The sequence below is a fragment of the Uranotaenia lowii genome, chromosome 3 (assembly GCF_029784155.1).
Source record: "Uranotaenia lowii strain MFRU-FL chromosome 3, ASM2978415v1, whole genome shotgun sequence".
NCBI lineage: Eukaryota > Metazoa > Arthropoda > Insecta > Diptera > Culicidae > Uranotaenia > Uranotaenia lowii.
In genome coordinates, this window is record NC_073693.1 from 290,738,393 (window position 1) to 290,757,643 (window position 19,251).

Here is a 19,251-nt window from a genome sequence, read left to right on the forward strand (position 1 = left end):
GCTGTTAGCGCCAGGGAACTCGGAAAAGTGGGTGCGTTGTAACTAAATTTAATTTTCGCGGTAGTGGAAAGTTTTCCACCGAAACGAGAGTAAGGAAAAGAAAAGAAACTGTTCTGTAGATACTTTCCGTTTCCGTTTCTGTTTGGCGCCATTCTTGGTACTTCCCAGTAGCTAAACCAAGTGTGAGTTCGGTTACTTCTGGATGGAAGTTTCGAGAAGTAATGTTCGTTTTTTTCCCAACACCAAAATTAACCTTATTTTGCTACTCTCTGTTCCCTTGGATAATGGATCCAATCTGTTGAAGAAAAACAGGTCCAGTAAAGTTTCTCCGGCGAGTGAAGCTGAGTTTAAGTGACAGTTCGGGAGTTTGAAATTAGTTTTGTTATCTTTATTTTTTTTCGTAGCTGTTGTTAAGAATTTGCAATCCACCGGCTTGTTTCGGAAGTGAATGTGTAAATTTGCTGGTACAAATTGGAGTTTGATTCAAGTTTGAAGTTTATGGACAGCTATTGCATGCAATGAACTTTTTATGTTTTAAAGCTGTTGCTTACATGCTGTTTTAGACATGTGCAGCTTACTAATTTTGGAAGGAACCATAACTAAGCAACTTTGGTTACCTACTAGAAAGTTTTTTTTCCATTTGCTGGTGATTCAAAAACTAAGGTTATTGAAATTAATTATCTCAGCAATCAACAGAAAAAATATTTGGCTATGTCAATAATCCACGTTGTAAAAACTTACTCTGAAATTTGCTAAATTCGAACAAAAGACTTCTTATATAAACTTTTAAGTTTTTTTTTTTTTAAATTTTGAAGATGATTCGCCCATCCATTATTTTTCAGACCACCCATCGTTTTCAACGATTTAAAAAAAAGCTCATTTTAAAATGCATTATTTCCGAGTCAAGAAGTCACATAAAAAGGACAAAATACTCAATAAATAGTTTTTTTTTTATTAATTATAACAATTAGAAATAAGAGACAAAACAGTCATAAAGATGAGTTCTTCTAGGAATGGGACACTTTCTTTTGCTGATAGCTCATTTTATTACCAGTAGATAATCGGAGATTCAAAATTGTGAGAGCATTTTACTGCCTGTAAAAAGTACTATTCGAACTAATTTTTATAAAATTTAAAATTCACGCGTTATTGAGATATTTACGATGCAAGAGAAAAAGAAAAAAATAATTTTGTACAGTTTGCTTCAAAATCCATCATATTCAAATTGATAGCTGACAAAACCGTGGATTATTCGAAGAATTACTGTGCGTATGTGGTGGAAAATATGCAAACATTATGAAAAATGTCCACAAAGTTAAAATTAAGCATTAGAGTGAAGCAAATGATCGGCAACTACGGTTAAGGGTCATCAGGAAAGTCAAGTCTCATACCAGAATTTTTAATAAGTAAAATATTAATTGTAGATCGCTTAAATGACCCTTAAATTTATCTCGGATAAGCTCAAACTGTTGCCTGGCTATGAGTCATAAGAATATAACCAATATTTGCCGGTTGTTTTGTATGAAATGAAATGATTAGCCAAGATTCTGTTCCTATGAAAAAAAAAAACAACAACTTTCCAAAACGAAAACTTCGGTTTTCGCCTTTTTTAAAAAGTCTTAAAAGAGTGATCTTGTAAGTACCTTTCGCAACCTACAATCTATACTAACCGATTATACTTTAAGTTCTATCTCATGATGGTTTAAGTTCGTTTTTGTCAGATTTTGCCAGCAGAAAGTCCATTAAAAACCATTGAGTGGCTCAAAAATGATCAAGTTTTGATAATTTCGGAACAGCACTATCCACTTGGGCAGTCAAGTTTCTTTTAAAAGAGAAAAATTGGAGCGAAATATAGCAGAAATTGAAGGAGGAGGATGAAGCCACTTGAAATATAGATTATTTAGACGAAGTACAAATGACTGAAATTGATATTTTTCTTCCATAAAACGATGAATAATTTTTTTCAAATTTTTTCATGAATTATAATAAGATTAATTTGATTTTCTGTGTTGATTTCCATCGACTTGGTCTTTCCGACATTGATTTTGAGACCTGCTGCCTTGGAGCTTTCGGTGAGGTCGTCGAGTTTGCTCTGCATGTCTTGTTGTGTTTGGGCGAGCAAAACAATATCGTCTGCCAGGTCAAGGTCGTTCAGTTGCTCAATCGCTGAAGGATTCCACGGCAATCCTCGGTTTAGTCTACAGTCAATCGATCCAGTCAAGATCTCATCCATTACGATGAGAAAAAGCAGCGGTGACAAAATACATCCTTGTCTCACTCCAGCAGTTACCGGGATTGGTTCGGACAAGACACCGTCGTGCAAGACCTTGCACGAAAATGCCTCGTATTGTGCTTCGATGAGATGGACTAGTTTCTCTGGGAACCCTCGTCGTCTAAGAGCAGCCCAGATGTTTTCGTGTTTCAGTAGGTCAAATGCTTTTTCGAAATCAACGAACACCAGCAGAAGAGAGTCCTGGAATTCGTTGATTTGTTCCAGTATTATTCGTAGCGTTGTGATGTGGTCCACACATGATCGTCCGGATCGGAATCCAGCTTGTTGCCGTCGGAGTGTAGCGTCGATTTTCTCCTGGATCCTGTTCAGGATCACTTTGCAGAGTACTTTGAGAGTTGTACAGATCAAAGTTATGCCACGCCAGTTACCGCACTCTGTTAGGTCTCCTTTCTTTGGGACGTTTACGAGGATACCCTGCATCCAGTCGGCCGGGAATGTTGCAGTATCCCAAATGTCAGCGAAAAAACGGTGCAACATTTGTGCTGACAAGGCAGGGTCGGCTTTAAGCATTTCAGCAGGAATGCAATCGATTCCAGGCGCTTTGTTGGATTTCATGTCCTTGATTGCCGCTTCTATTTCAACCAGCGAGGGCGCTTCCGAGTTGACGCCATTTATGCGACTTACTGTGGGCGCCTCGAGCTGCGGGTTCTGTTGGCCATTGCTATTTGTAACTCCGAAAAGTTGTTCAAAACGCTCAGTCCAACGCTTTAACTGATCTGTTCGATCTGTCAGCAGCTGACCTGCTCGGTCTTTCAGCGGTATTCTTGCATTAGTCCTTGCACCACTAAGGCGGCGAGAAATATCATATAATAATCGAATATCTCCAATGGCGGCGGCTCTTTCTCCCTCTTCGGCTAGGGAGTTTGTCCAGGCTCACTTCTCTCGTCTACAAGCTCGTTTAACTGCCTTTTCAAGCTCCGCATATCGTAAGCAGGCGGCTGCTTTGGCTGACCCGGTACATACCTGCTCAATTCCGACTTTCGCCTTTCTCCGATCATCGATCATCCTCCAGGTTTCATCCGACATCCGACATGAATAACTTCAACCTTTTCTAAATGTAGGATTTTTATAAAAAATCCACTGTTATATTCACTGTATTGAGAATTTTTCCGGTTTTTAATGTCAAATTCCTGATTATTTCCTGGTTTTCCCGGTTCTATTTTCAATTTCCGTGCGAATCATGGAACTTTAATCCTCACGCTCCGGGTCCATGTCAGACCCGAAGGTTCCAAACCGGGACGAAAAGTCTTTCATCCGAATCTTCCATGCTTAAAGTTGATCCATACGAACGGTTTAAGATTCTGTTTGAGTTACAAAACTTACGAAAATCAGGTTCCGGTTGGATATACAGTTTTGCCGATTCTTCGCTGATGCTCAACTTAAATTTCTTCAAACAAAATCATCTTAATTGCACAAAAAACTTTGATTCTGCGTGAGTACCAACCACTGAATAATAACAATAAGATGTTGAGATGTTTGGCGGTTTAAAATTTTATGAACAGGTGAAAAAGAGCACAGAAATCCTTCTTTATTTTTTTACACAGGCTAGGAAGAAAAAGAAAATATGAAAAGGAATGTGTCTACCGTGATACAGGAGAACATTGATCTGAATTCACGGGGATAGATCAAATAACTATGTACACAGGGTGGCCAGCGAACCAGGAAAACCGGGAAAACCGGGAAAAAACCGGGAATTTGAAATAGGTCCGGGAAAACCGGGAAAAAACCTGGAATTTCAAATCGAAACCGGGAAAATTATTTATGGTTTTTTTTCCCATACATAAAACTATCAATATCAAAAATTCCATCATTTCATCATGACGAATTTTTTTTCTCTGAAGCTGTACTATTTATAGTCCTTTATTTAGGGATTGTGCTGCCGTAATCTGGCAATCTGACGTATGCGCCAGAGAGTAAAATTTCCAGTACGGAGCTTTTTGCAAAAACGTTTTTTTCTTGAGCCTCCGAACAAATTTTAATAATCGAATCTGTACCAGTGATGGCAAATTTCGCCCGTCACGCTTGACCCGACTAGTTTTGTTTCATCAAACGACTGGCACTGTTCTCAATTGACGGAGCTTCACTACTCGCATGACGGATAAAGCACGACAACAATCAACATTTCTCCATCATCGACTGGCGAAGCTCCTAAACAAGGTCAAAATTTCTCCTGAGAGTGACTGGCAAATCTTTTCACACTTCGATCGGCTGCTGACGGCAGGTACAACTAATTGAACGACTTGCTGGAAGAGAGCAACAATAGCAATAACAAACTGAAAACGAGCTTGCTGGCAGGAGCAACAATAATAATAAATGCTTTTCTTGTTCCTCTTCGGTCGTCTTCGGCTTGCTGGCAGGAGCAACAATAATAATAAATGCGTTTCTTTTTCGTCATCGGTTGCTTGAATGCGATTGCTTGACTAGGAAATTCTTTTAGCTTCAAATGACTGGGGAATGAATGACTGGCAAACGAAGTGACTGGTCGTTAAGGAACAGTCAATTGAGTTTGACGGACCAAGAGGCTTCACAGTCACAGCTTCACGCCTCATGACGATGACTTTTGCCAAGCATGATCTGTACACTATGAGTTTAAACGATGACAAAACATGGCCAAATACATGATTTGTGGAAAACGGTTTATTAACGGAAGTTATGTTACCAACGTCATTTTGCTCGTTTGAAGTGTGCGTTAAAACACGCTCTCAAACCACTGGGCTCGCTATACATGGAAATTCTCTTTCTGAGTTTCTCATGTATAGTTAGCTAGTGTAGAGCAAAGGCGGGAGCAATTCAACGGAGCTTTTCATCAACATGCCCTCTAGCCTAAAATTTCAACACCTATCAAGCTTTCTCCTATTGGCGCACTAATGCCTGTCTATCCACCTTTCTTTCAAATTTCTATAAAATAAATTCTCTCTAGTTTTCATTCCGCCGCCAGTAGTCCTGAAGCTGCCACTAGTAATTTACTAGTAATTTTAATTCGTAGAATTAAAGAATTAGACAAAGGCAGTCTTTTATTATGGTCCTCACACTCACTGTTTCATTGAGACGTGATCAAAGCGTTGCAAACATATTTTTTTATTAAACTTACGTCACGTTGAGTAGAAATGGCGCATACGTCATTTTGTTTTCATAATTTTATGCTGGTATTTTTAAACATTTCTGAGCATATTTTTATGTAATTAGGTCAAGTTTGGTATCTTCTATCGTTCAACAGCAAAAAACACAAATCAGTAATGTTGGCGCATACGTCAGATTGCCAGATTACGGCAGTGTGAAGCACGAGCGGGAAAATGACGAGATAAATGAGTAAACTGCCTGGAAAACTCGGGAATATCATTTAAAAATATTTAACTCAGTGCATACATCTTTCGAGCGAAGAATCGTCGTAGAAAAATTTCGCGATCATAAACTATTCCTTAGCTAACGCATATTGTACATTGCAGAGAATGCTGCTACTTTTTAGTTTTGAGTGATGTGGATTCATACGTTGAAATCAGACAGTTTTCGAATCCACATCTCGAAAACTAAGATTTACTTAAGTTTAACAACAATCTTATAACTGAAATTATTATGCATGCATTAAGAATTGATGAATGTCGAATCTGCGTCAGGAGCTCATTTTTTCAGAAAAACACGTTATGCTGAAACGAAACTTGAAAAAAATAGCAGAAATCTATAAAACAAATATAAACTGGTAAAGTTATTAGGAAGAGTCTGACAAAAATAACGAATTAATTTTGTAAAAAAAAAATCAATGTTAAAAAACTTTAAAAGAGAGATATGAATTCAGTTATTCATCCTAACTTGGTCAATTAGTTTTCTGAATAGCTATTTTTACAGAGATTTTATGATTAAATGCTGTTTTAAATAAATTGAACCTTTTTTGGCGTGACTAAACTTATTTTCAGCTATTTTCAATTGAGCTTACGGTCAAGGTTGCCGAAAAAAATTCTGTGTTTTGACGATAAGAATTTCTGACTTTCTGTGATTTTTCCGAAAAATTCTGTGACGATTTTCAGTGATGCTTTTTCCATTAATTTCATTCAAAAGTGATGTCCAATTGCGTCTTTTTTACATTTTACTTAAGAAAAATCAACTCACATTATCAATTTTATCATATTTCTCCAATTCAAAGATAATTTTTTGAAATTGGAATTAACATAAAAAATAATTTTGAAAAAAACCTCCAAAATCTTAAAATTCTGTGAAATCTGTGAATAATTCAAAAATTCTGTGTTCTGTGACACAGATTCTGTGATGAAATTCGGCTCAAAATTCTGTGAAATAATAGATTTTTCTGTGATTCCGGCTACCTTGCTTACGGTACTTTTATAAAAATTAAAAAATACTCATAATTAAACTTCAAGTTTTTTTCTAAATTAACTTTCAATTTCAACTTTTGAGAATCGGAAATATTCCTATGCAGAAAAAAATCAGAAAACAAAAAAATAAAATAAGATACCATCATTTTATTTGGTTAATTAGTAAACGCACAGAATGAAGAAGGTGTAACAAAATACCAAATTTGTGTGTGATTTTTGTATACATTTTTCAATTAAACCAGTAGGATTTCAAAATGAAAAATCGAATAAAAACATGCACTTTTAGGATAGGACTGAAAATTCAGACTAAGAATTTAGATGAATTTATCAAGTTTAGGTAATTGAAAATGAAATTTTAATAATAATGGAAATAAGCTATTCAATACGAAATTTTTAGATTATGTTTCAAATTTCAGAATTCAGAAGCAAGATTTCTACAGTAAAATTCAGAGTTTCAACTTGAAATTTTTAAAAGTATTACATACATGGCATCATATCAAAACTATAATTTATCTAATCTAAATAATAAAAATAAAGCATTTTCCTTTATAATAGACGCAGATGGTGTGAAAAACTGAAGAGAAGGTAATAATTTTCGGTTGAGGATAAGACAACTAAAATTATTTTCTTGCCGTATTATCATCACCATATTATGGATAACCTTTGAGTTTCAAGATCAAGCTAAAAAAAAATAAGTCCTTTCATACTTTTACGCCCAACTTGCTTAAAAATATCTTAATTTTCGTTCAAAAAACCTGATAAACATATTTATTTTCGCATTTTGAAACAGGGAAAACTATAAAATCTCAATCGGGAAAACCGGGAAAAACCGGGAATTTGTAAATGGAAACTTGCTGGCCACCCTGACTTGTAGAAATGCCATCCTAAATTACAGGAGAATAGGAGTGTCACGAGATTCTGATGGGTTTATGTACGAATTTCGTAAAAATTGAGCAATTTTCCTGTGGTTCGGAGAGTTACTATCCCGAGCGAAAAATTGTAATCTAAGTGTGCACGTCGCTAGATGTTGTCAGCATCCCGGTGAGTACTTTTCCGCTGACTCTAGAATCTATCGTTGAAGATAACAGAACTTATGGTTGTTGGTTATTGGGCAAGAACCTTCATTTACACAACAACGATCCCTCTTAATTAACCGCTCCTAGCCATGTGGGCTTTCTTTTTGATTAATACTCTACTATTTTGTCATATTCCCTAATTTTTTCGTTCATAGTCCATTTTTTTTCTCAGTTAAACTAGCCAATTTTGGTACGATTAGATCTATTTTTATCTGAGATTCGCAAGACATTTGAGGTAGGAGTTAGTTTTCTTTCATAGCACAACTTTTTGGCCCTAAGGAAGGAATCAAAAATATTTTTCCTCTCGAAATCGGAGAAGTTAATCGCAAATAGAAAAAGGCTCCAATTCCAGAACATAAAATGCTACCCGAAAGTGTGCTACACTTCAACAAATCTTCAAAAATAATTTCATCCAACTTCATTGACATATAAGAAGTGGGTATGTTCCGTGAAACGAAAACCAAAATCGCTCTCAATCAACTCAACGAAAATAAAACCGAGGGCGACCAAATATTTTCCGTTTCGTAGCAATTCAAACAAAACATAAGACGTTTAATTCATTCCACCATTCCTGTGACATACGTTCGACGGAATGATGATTGTGACCTCGCCTTCCACTTCCTTTTTTATATTTTTTTCCTATACTATGCGTAGAGAATGATAAAAAAAAATCTCAAGAGGCGCAAATTCTAGAACAAGCTTACTCATGTCTTTCCTTCCATCTGTGTGTTCTTATCATTACAGGACGAACTTACAGCGCGAGAACGTAAAATTCCATCAAGCTTTCAAGAAGCGGTAGACGAAAAAAAACGAGGGCCATTTGAAGATCATCTGGAGCGAGAAAGAAATAACGGCGCCCTACGGTGAAACTTTTGGAGTACTTCCACCATAACAACTGGAGGGAAAAAAAACCAAAAAAAAAACCTAGAACGAGATCATCAAAAAAGGAACCGTAGCGCGTGGCAGCAGTTTGTCAAAAAGGAAAAAGTGGGACATAAGAAGCAAAAGCGGATGTTCCTTCGCCCGGATGTGGACTGTCACTCGGGGAAGTTTCAAGTGCCATCTGAAAGCTGTCCGGAAGAGCTCGTCGTCACCATCATCATAGAGCGAGACAAGTGTTTTCGGGGTCCTTACGAGGAAGAAAAACCCCTCCCCTGGATACGAAGGGGTTCTTCCTACGGACACACGAGCCCTTTTCGGGTGGCAACAAACCCGTGAAGCTTACGGGAAAAAAGTGCTTCGGGTAGGATAGAAAATTTAGTGAGCGCGGGTTTTATTTTCATTGCTTTATTTTCAAATCAGTTTCCGTTTCATTTGACGCGAAAATTCTTGAGCAACCAACGGAAAAGAACAAATCCTGCACAGCACTTGATTCTAAGCCAGAAACGACGCTAGGCTATCAACGTTCGCTTTAGCCATGAACGACGTCGTCGTCTTGGTCGGATTTCAACTGAGGTGGATTAACGCCATCGATTGTGGCAGTGAAACGTTGAAATGTGTGATGGCCCATTTGTGGAAACAGCCGGGGTGCATTACGGGCCGGAAACAGTGAAGAAGGTGGAAACAAGTCGGTATTAGGTAAATAATAAGAAAAGAACTTAGCGACAGAAAACGGGGAATGGGCATCCGGCGTCGATGGGCGCGGTTTTGTGATTTTTTTTTGCCTGTTCTGGTTCATTTAACGTTAATGAGGAAACGAGGGGACGGCCGTGAAAAACGCTAAACATTTTTTTCTCTAAAAAGTTTTTTGTTTTATACTCTTCGCTCTGAAAAGAGTTCAAACATATAGCAAAATCCCTTTGGATAAAATTATGTTGTTTAACATTGTGTCGTGATTTTACGATTCTTAAGAATCTCAGCTCAGAGCTTCACTCAAACGCGTCTATCACTGACAAGAATAGATCAATGACTGATTTTCTTTTGTTTCTTCCTAGTGTTGCAAAAATAACAAACATTGCCATAGAAGTTTATTTTATTTGATTTATCTTCAGAGTTGCCGAATACAACTATAATTTAATTTATTTAATTTTGATTAAATTAAATTTATTTTCTGCATGTCCTTTTTACCTCTATTATCAATTAAAACTTACAATCAGCAGCAGAAGCCTTGAAAATCTGCGCTCTCTAAGCCAATTCTGTCTTTTCCACCAGTAGACCAAGGAAAAAGAAACAGCAGCCTTGAAAAACGCTTCCTAAGCAAATTTCGTTTTTTTCTCCGGAATGCCAAATCAAATCAAACAATCAGCAGAAGATGCCTTAAAAATCTGCGCTTCCTAAGCCTATTCCATCTTTTTTCACAGGAAGGCCAAATTAAAACAAACAAGCAGCAGAAGCTGCCTTAACAATCTGCGTTTCGTAGGCCAATTCCGTCTTTTTCACCCGAAAGCCAAACGAAAAAAAAATATTCAGCAGCACCAGTCTTAAAAATCTGCGCTTCCTAAGCGAATCCGTCTTTTCCAACGGAAGGCCATATCAATGCAAACAATCAGACGCAAAAGCCCTAAAGATAAGCGCGTTCTAAGCCATTCCGTCTTTATTCACCGGAAGGCCAAATCAATTCAATCAGTCCTAAAAATCTGTGCTTTGTAAGCCAAATTTCGTCTTTTTCCTCCGGAAAGTCAAATCACAACAAACAATGAGCAACAACAGTCTTGGAAATCTGCGCTTCCAAGCCAATTCCTTCTTTTTTCTACCGGAAGGCCAAATCAACTCAAACGATCAGCACAAACAGCCTTAAAAATCTGCGCTTTTTAAGCCTACCCTTCATTTCCCTCGGAAGGCCAAATCAATGAAAATAATCAGCAGCACAGCCTTAAAAATCTGCGCTCCTAAGCCAATTCTGTCTTTTTCCACCGGAAGGACACGTGGAAGTAAACAATCAGCAACAGCAGCCTTCAAAATCTGCGCCTCTCGAGCCAAATCCGCCTCTCGGCAAAATCAAAACAAACAATCAGCAGCAACATCCTAACAATCTGCGCTTCCTAAGCTAATTCCGTCTTTTTTTTTACCGAAAGGCAAAATAAAAATAAATGTTCAACAGCAGCCTTAAAAATCTGCGCTTCCTGGGCCTAATTGGTCCTTTCAAAGGAAGGTAAAATTAAAACAAACGATCATAGCAGCAGTGTTAAAAATATGCGCTTTCTAAGCCAATTCCATCTTTTTTCACCGGAAAGCCAAATCAAAACAAATATTCAGCAACAACAATCCTAAAAATCTGCGCTCCCTAAGCCCATTACATATTTTTTCACCGAAAGGCAAATTAAAACAAACGATCTGCAGAAACAGTCTTAAAAATCTGCGCTTCCCAAGCCAATTCTGTCTTCAAAAGCAATCAGCAAAAGCAACCTGCGCTTCATAATACAAATTCGACTTTTCCATCAGGAGGCAAAGTCAAAATAAACAATCAGCCTAAAAATCTGCGCTATCTAAGCTAATTCTTTTTTTTTTCTCACCGGAAGGCCAAATCAAACAAACAATCATCAGAAGCAGCTTTGAAAATCAGCGCATCCCAAGCCAATTTCGTCTTTTCCACCGGAAGGCCATATCTAAAAACCAATCAGAAGCAGCAACCTTAAAATTTGTGCTTCCCAAGCCAATTCTGTCTTTTTCCACCGAAAGTTAAAGTCAAAAAAGTCAAGTATCCTCAGCAATTCCATTTTGCCAGCGGAAGACCAAATCAATACAAACAATCAGCCGCAACAGTCTTAAAACTCTGCGCTTTCTAAGCCAACTCCGTCTTTTTTCCAACGGAAGGCCGAATCAAAACGAACAAACAGCTGCAGCAGCTTTCTAAATCTGCGATTCCTAAGGCATTCCATCTTTTTCCATCGAAAGGCCAAACCAAAACAAAAAATCAGCAGAAGCTGCCTTAAAAATCTGCGCTTCCTAAGCCAATTCCATCTTTTTCTTCCAGGAGGCCAATAAAAAAAAATTCACTAGCAATATTCCTAAGCCATTCCGTCTATTTTCACCGGGAAGCCAAATCAATGCAATCCATCAGCAGCAACAGTCTTAAAAATCTACGCTTCCAAAGCCCGTCCGTCTTCCACCGTCTTCTCCACCGCAAGGCCTAATCAATGAAAACAATAAGCCGCAGCAGTCTTAAAAATCTGCGCTTTCTAAGCCAATTCCATCTTTTGCCACCGGATTGCCTAATCAAACAAACAATCAGCAGCAACAGTTTTAAAAAATCTGCGCTTTCTAAGCCAATTACTTCAATTGCTTCAACCGGAAGACCAAATCAAAACAAACAATCACCAGAAATAGTCTCAAAAATCTACGCTTCCTAAGTCAATTTCGTCTTATCCACCGGAAAGCCAAATAAAATAAAGAAAATCAGCACCTACAGTTTTAAAAATCTGCTCTCTCTCTAAGCCAATTCCGTCTTTTTACACCGGAAGAAAAAATCAATGCAAACAATCAGCAGCAGCAGCCTTAAAAATTTGCGTTTCTTAAGCCAATTAAGTTTTTTTCTTCAGCTAAAGGCCAAATCAACGCATACAATCAGCCGAAACAGTCTTAAAAATCTGCGCTTTTTAAGCCAATTCCGTCTTTTTCCACCGATAGGCCGAATCAAAACAAACAAATCAGCTCAAGCTGCTTAAGAAATCTGCGCTTCCTAAGCCAATTTCGACTTTTTCCACCGGAAGGCAAAGTCAAAATAAACAAACAGCCTAAACAATTTGCGCTTCCTAAAACATTCCGTCTTTTTTTTACCGGAAGCCCAAGTGATAATAATGAATCATCAACAGCAGTCTTAAAAATCTGTGCTTCGTAGGCTCTTTTAGTGTTTTCCACAGGAAGGTAAAATCAAAACAAACGATCACAGCAGCAGCGTAAAAAATTTGCGCTTTCTAAGCCAATTTCGTCTTTTTACACCGGTAGGCAAAATTAAAACAAACCATCATAGCAGCAACAATTAGCAGAAGCTGCCTTCAAAATCTGTGCTTCATAAACCAATTCCGTCTTTTTCCACCGGATGACCAAATCAAAACAAACAATCAGCAGCAACAGTTTTAAAAATCTGCACTTCTTAAGCGAATTCCGCTTTTATCCACCGGAATACCAAATCAAAACAAAAAATCAGCAGCAACAGTTTGGAAAATTTGCGCTTCGTAAGCCAATTTCGTCTTTTTCCATCGAAAGGCCAAATCAAAATGAACAATCAGCAGCGAAAGTCTTAAAAATCTGCGCTTCTAAGCCAATTCCGGTCTTTCAACCGGAAGGCCAAATCAAAACGAAAAATCGACAGAAGCCGCCTTAAAAATCTATGTTTTATAAGCCAATCTATCTTTTCTACCGGAAGGCCAAATCAAAACAAACAATCACCAGAAGCTGCCATAAAATCTTCGCCTCCTAAGCCAATCCCGTCTTTTTCGAACAGAAGGCCAAATCAATATAAACAATCTCCCACAACAGCTCGCTACGTGCCGCTGTTAAGCTTATCCCCATTCCGATATTTCCACCGGAAGGTTATATCAAAACAAACAATCAGCGGAAGCTGTTTTTTCCACGGGAACGCCAAGTCAAAGCAAACAAGCAGCAATAACTCCCTGAGTCAATTCAGTCTTTTTTCACCGGAAGGCCAAATCAAAACAAACGATCATAGCAGCAGTCTTAAAAATTGGCGACAAACGATCATAGCAGCAGTCTTGGCGCTTCCTAAGCCTACCCGCCTTTTTTCACTGGAAGGCCCAAAAAAAACAACCAGCCGCAGCCTTCAATCCGCGCTTCTCAAGCAAATTCGTCCTTTTCCACCGGAAGGCCAAACCAAAACAAATATTTAGCAGCAACAGTCCTAAAAATCTGCGCTTCCTACGCCAATTCTGTCTTTTTTCACCGATAGGCCAACTCAAAACAAACAGTGAGTAGCAGCAGCCTTAAAAATCTGCGCTTCCTAAGCCAATTCCGTCTTTTTCCACCGGAAGGCTAAATCAAGAAAAAATTAGCAAAAGTTGTAAAAAATAAGGCGCTTCCTAAGCCAATTCAGTCTTTTTCCACCGGAAGGCGGAACCAAAACAAGTTTTCAGAAGAAACAGTCCTAAAAATCTACGCTTCCTAAGCCAATTCCGTCTTTTTCACCGGAATGCCAAATCAAAACAACCAATCAGCCTTAAACATCTGTGTTTCCTACGCCAATTCCATCTTGTTCTACCGGAAGGCCAAATCAATGCATACAATCACCCGAAACAGTCTTCAAAATCTGCACTTTCCAAGCCATTTCCGTCTTTTTCCACCGGAAGGCCAACCAAAACAAACAATCAGCAGAAGCTGCCATAAAAATCTACGCTTCCTAAGCCAATCTGTCTTATCCTGCGGAAGGCCAAATCAAAACAAACAATCATACAGCAGCCTTAAAATCTGTGCTTCCTTAGCCAATTCCGTCCTTTTTCATTGGAAGGCCAAATCAATGCAAACAATCAGCAGCAACAGTCTTGAAAATCAGGGCTTCCTAAGTCAATTCCGTCTTTTTACCGGAAAGGCCTTGTTTTGCCTTGTGTTGCCAAAATAACAAACGTTTCCATAGAAATTTATTTTTGTTTATTTATCTTCAGTGTTGCCAGATACAACTTTTGTTTTTTTATCATCTAATCTCTACACATTGGAAAAGAAAATGTGTTTATTGGACAAGAACTTAAATTAATACTTTTCTACTACTTTTTAGGTTTTTTTTTATTTTTGTAACTCGTCTCGTTTCAGGTCCTTGAATTGTGTGAAATAACGCTAATCTACAGAAAAAAAGTAGGATTATCAAAATTTATAATTATAATTCTAAGAAACTCGACACATTGAGGACCAAATACTTGGTATATCAATTTTTTTCTTTATGCTTTTTGTTACAGAAAAAAAAGCTTTAACATTATAAGTTTAATCGTGTCACAAACAATGATATAAGCAATCAGAATAAAAGTCTGACTTTCTCGAGAATAAAATATCTTTACATTTGCTATATTAGTTGGCAATATAAGGCACGACGAAAAAATAAAAAAAATTAAAAAACCACTAACTTTTACTTCTTTTTAATTGGGTAGATCTAGTTGATATGAGCGAACCGAAACGCATTTTTCTATCCAAAAAAAGGTTAAACAATCTTGATAAAAGAATCTCAAAAAGATTTTAATAAACTTACTTAAATTTTTTTTTGCAATTTCTATTCGTTAATTCTATGGTGAGTTTTTCTTAAGCTTTTTTTGAAAATAGTCACGTTTTTCATGGACCATACCCCCTGTTTTCTGACCGCCGACGACCCGTCTCAACAGCTTACAATTTTTTTAATCGTTTCACAGGATTACCCGACATCAGGAAGGTGCCAGTAGATAGAAAAGAAGAACAGTGACGACCACAGCCGGCTAGCGGAAGCCCCATTCAGGTGGTTTATAATTAAGAACAAGCAGCTTTTCACGAGTGCTCTCGTTAGTGTATGTGCGCGGCTAAAAGATGAACAAAAATGCAAAACCAAACGACTTGACAGAATTCTTTGCGACAGGTGCGGCTATGAGCATGAACATTGGGGTGAAGATACCGTGAAACGGTTAGGTTCGAGTGGGATTGGAAGAAGCAAATGGGAGATAGGAGAGTGTATGAAAAGAAGTGTTAATTAGTATAAAAAAAGTAATTATAATTTTAACCACCCCTTTTCTATAAGAATATTATGCCAAAGTGTTGGAAAAGAAAACCGACGGGCTATGTTTGTGATGCTGTCAGTTCGCACAACAGCCACCGTTCGTGAACGGCCAGCCGAGACGGTCAAAAAGGCGATCAACATTAACCAGCTCATCAAGAACATCCACAACCGGAAACAGCAGCAGCAGCAGCAACAGCAAATCGCCAACAAAAGTGCAGCGGAAGGGTTGAACAATCAACTCGTAAGCCCGGCTGACCAGCAGCGCAAGAACAGGAAGAACAACCGAAACAACGAAGAGAAACAACACTCAAACAAGGCATCAGCAGATCAGAAGAATCTACAGCAAGACAAAAACAATTACCAAAAGACACAGGGAGATAAAAAGATCGACAAAACGACTTCGATCGAAACAATAGGAGTGCTCGCAGCGAAGAACAAAAACTCAACAAAGCAACAGCACAGCAGTCCGAACGTTCGCCTAGGACAAATACAGGAAGAGGACTCGACGAGCAACAGCCTATCGACTGTGTCGGAAACGCAACAAACGAAACAGCAACTAGAAACAAAACAATCGGAACCGTTGCAGCAACAGACAACGGTAATCATTGACGTGACAACGAATTCGGTTTCGTCGTCGGAAAAGCAAGATCAACAGCAACAGGGTACAACAAACCAGAACCAAACGCAACCGGACCGGAAATCGAAGACGACCTTTCTACTGCCGGAGCTTAACAACTTCAAGAAACCACCAACTGTACAGGTTCGTGTTGGAAGACACCCTTTCTTCTCTTCTCATTCCTCTCAATATTTTATTTTCCTAATTTTTTTTTTAATTTTTAAACCTGATATCGTGTTTTTTCTTAACTTTATTCCTTTCAGGTACCAGTAGCGACCATACTGAACGATCTCAGTCCCGTGCCTGCGCCAGCCAAAGTCACGAATCAAATCTCCAACTCGAAACCTATGAGTCCTATGAACCCCGCCGGGCTACAGAGTAACTCGCCGGACGTTAAGGCCATGCGGTAAGTTTCCTATACCTATGCTTTTCTTCTTAAATTGGGACTTTAAAGGACTCCCAGTCTGACATATTAATAACTTAAACATTCACGTATATGAAAACGCACATGCGTTTATGAATGGGGAAAAATGAAAACGAGCAAAACAGCCCCATTAAAAGTTTATCTGGCTAATGGATTCATTGTATCCATCTACCTACCTACCAACTAGGTGAGGTACTTGAGAGCACGCGCTCACGAAAGTTTCTTTCATAGAAACGAAGAACAAAACAAAGGGAAGGCGATACACTCACCCACGCACGTATGATTTATTTATGAGCGGGTGTTGTTTCGCGTCCAGGAAGAAACTTTTTGGAACGGTTTTGCATACTTTGAAGGTTTTAAAAAAACTTGCTAATTTGATAATTCTAAACATGGAACTCGACTTGCATCTTTTTCACATGGAAATAAACTAATTCTGGCATACAAATCACCATTATTTTTTATTTTTTATTTAGCTTTTTTTATTTAGCTAACTATTCAAAACATCTTAATTATCTCCTTATCTGTTGATAAATTCTGCTACTCAGGAGTAGCTTATTACTTGAAATGAACAACAGCACTGCAAAATATCCTAAATAAGCCAAAAAAAAGAGAGAAAACCTGGCTGCGTAAATGCTTTCAGCACATGACAGACAACTTCGCTTCCATTGAAAATACATACAACATTTGATGTAGAGAGCATCCAAGGGACTAAACTATATTTTCTCGATAGATTTTTTTTTTTCACTAATCCTTGTTTCGTTTTGTAAAGGGTTTAAAGCACATAAATGCTTTTGTGATCCATAGAAATTTACAAAATACAAACAAATTATATATTTCGTATTTGTATCTGATAAAAAAAAATCATTCAAACTTATTCGGAACTTCCTATGAAGTTCCAATAAATAATAAGTAAACTATGAAAATTCGTTTATTGAATAATTTACAGTTTCCCCTTGTATCAAGATACCATTTTCAAAACCAAAACATGATTTTGGAATTCGTAGTTTCTCGAATTTCCTAAGTCTAGCTAGAGAAAAAACTCATTTTTATGAGGTTTATCACTCTCACTCTTAGAAGTTTTAAGCCATGAAACGATGGGACCAGGCAATTTCCCTTACTCAAAGTGGTTTCTTGCTTCACCAGCTCTTGCTTATCAAGGTTCGGCTGATTTTTTTAAATAGCATAAAATATTTTGAACTAGATTGGAGTCGTAAGGGGCTTATAAAGTGGTTCTAAAGCCTTCATATGCAAAAAATGTGGAATGAACTTGCTGCTTTTCATAGATCCAAATCCAATAAAGGTTATTAATCATTCGTTAAGTGGGTTTCTCATTTGGTTGATTTTGAGCTAAGGAAAAAAAAGAAGAAAACACGTTATTCTTCTACGCATTGTACGCAAGGTTGCCGAAAAAAAATCTGTTTTTGAGAAAAAAAAATTCTGATTTTCTGTGATTTTACTTAAAAATTCTGTGATGGTTTTCTGTTACGCTATTTCCTTTAATTTCTTTGACAATTCAAGATAAATTGGTTCTTTTTAACATTTTAGTTGGGAAAAATCCATTAACATTACCAATATTTTCATACTTTTTGTATTCAAGAAGAAAAATCTTAATTTTATACTGACAAAAAAAAATATAATTTCGGAAATTCATTCAAAATTCAAAAATTCTGTGAAATCTGTGAATATTTCAAAAATTCTGTGTTCTGTGACACAGATTCTGTGATGAAAATTTGCTTAAAATTCTGTGAAATTACAGATTTTTCTGTGATTTCGGCATCCTTGACTGTACGATCTTACTAAACAATTAAGTTTCAAACAATTAATAACACTAGTTTACAAAATTTTAAAAAAAAAATCGTGAACTTTATTGACCGACCTATATTTTAAATGTTAAATCGGGCGCTGAATCCGAAAATAAAATTCAAAAAATTCTCAGTAGAACAGTTTTCGAGTTATGCTCCAAATATGAAAATTTAAAGAAAAAAGTACTTTTACATAGATATAAATATCTCAGAATCCATAACAGTAATTTGCAATCTCTTTTTTGCATATTGAAGGTGAATGAATTTTCTATCGATCATGTGCGTATCATTTTTGCCTATAATCAACAGTATTGTTGATATTTGTGACTTTATGATAGAAAAAATTATAGAAAACGCATGTTTTTAGAAAAAAAATTGTTTCAGCGAAAGTTTTAGACTCGATGGTTACATTTAAAAAATCTGATTTCCTTCTGGCCTTGAATGTCAATTCAAAACAAAGATTTCAAGTAGTTATTTATCAAAATCGGTTGAAAATTGAAGAAGTTATGATAACTTTTCCATAACTCTAATATTTGCATTTTTGAATAATTCAACGAATCGCAGTGTATTTATCATGGTATCGGAAGAACTACACATGGAAAATCTCACTCGCTTGTATTCAGAATTATTTATCAGCTTACCAAAAGGTCACATGCAAAATTTTAGAATGATCTGACCATGGGGATGGGTTGCTTGAGTCTCAAACGTGAATTTGATTTTAAGGTATTATGCTCGGAAGGAACAAAAATACTGCATTTTCAGGAATAACTTTTTTCATCATAAGCCGATTGTTTTTTTATGATTAATTTTATTGAAGTCAAAGTTAAGACAAACATTTCACTCGAAGACTGCAACACGATTGGACTTGATACAAAAAAGTTATTGTGGTTTAAAGGCCGCTAATTTTGTCTAACACACAATGAGTACTTTTTACGCATTGCGTTTTATACGAGAATTTTCGGCCAAAATACAATCTTTAAACCGCAACAACTTATTTGTTTCAAGTCCAATCGTGTTGCAGTCTTCGGGTGAAATATTTGTCTCAGCTTTGGCATTAATAAAATTAATCATAAAAAACAATCGGCTTGTAA

At 37.1% G+C, this 19,251-nt stretch overlaps 1 protein-coding gene across 1 annotated transcript in view; it reads left to right on the plus strand.

Moving 5' to 3' along the window:
• LOC129753580 (transcription factor SPT20 homolog) overlaps positions 1–19,251 on the plus strand; it is a 541,529-nt gene that overhangs the window by 482,742 nt on the left and 39,536 nt on the right. Inside the window, exons 4-7 of the mRNA XM_055749410.1 lie at positions 8,439–8,937; positions 8,997–9,272; positions 14,981–16,078; positions 16,198–16,340. Coding sequence (XP_055605385.1) covers positions 15,380–16,078; positions 16,198–16,340 — 842 coding nt within the window. The 5' untranslated portion in view covers positions 8,439–8,937; positions 8,997–9,272; positions 14,981–15,379. The remainder of the gene's footprint in view (positions 1–8,438; positions 8,938–8,996; positions 9,273–14,980; positions 16,079–16,197; positions 16,341–19,251) is intronic.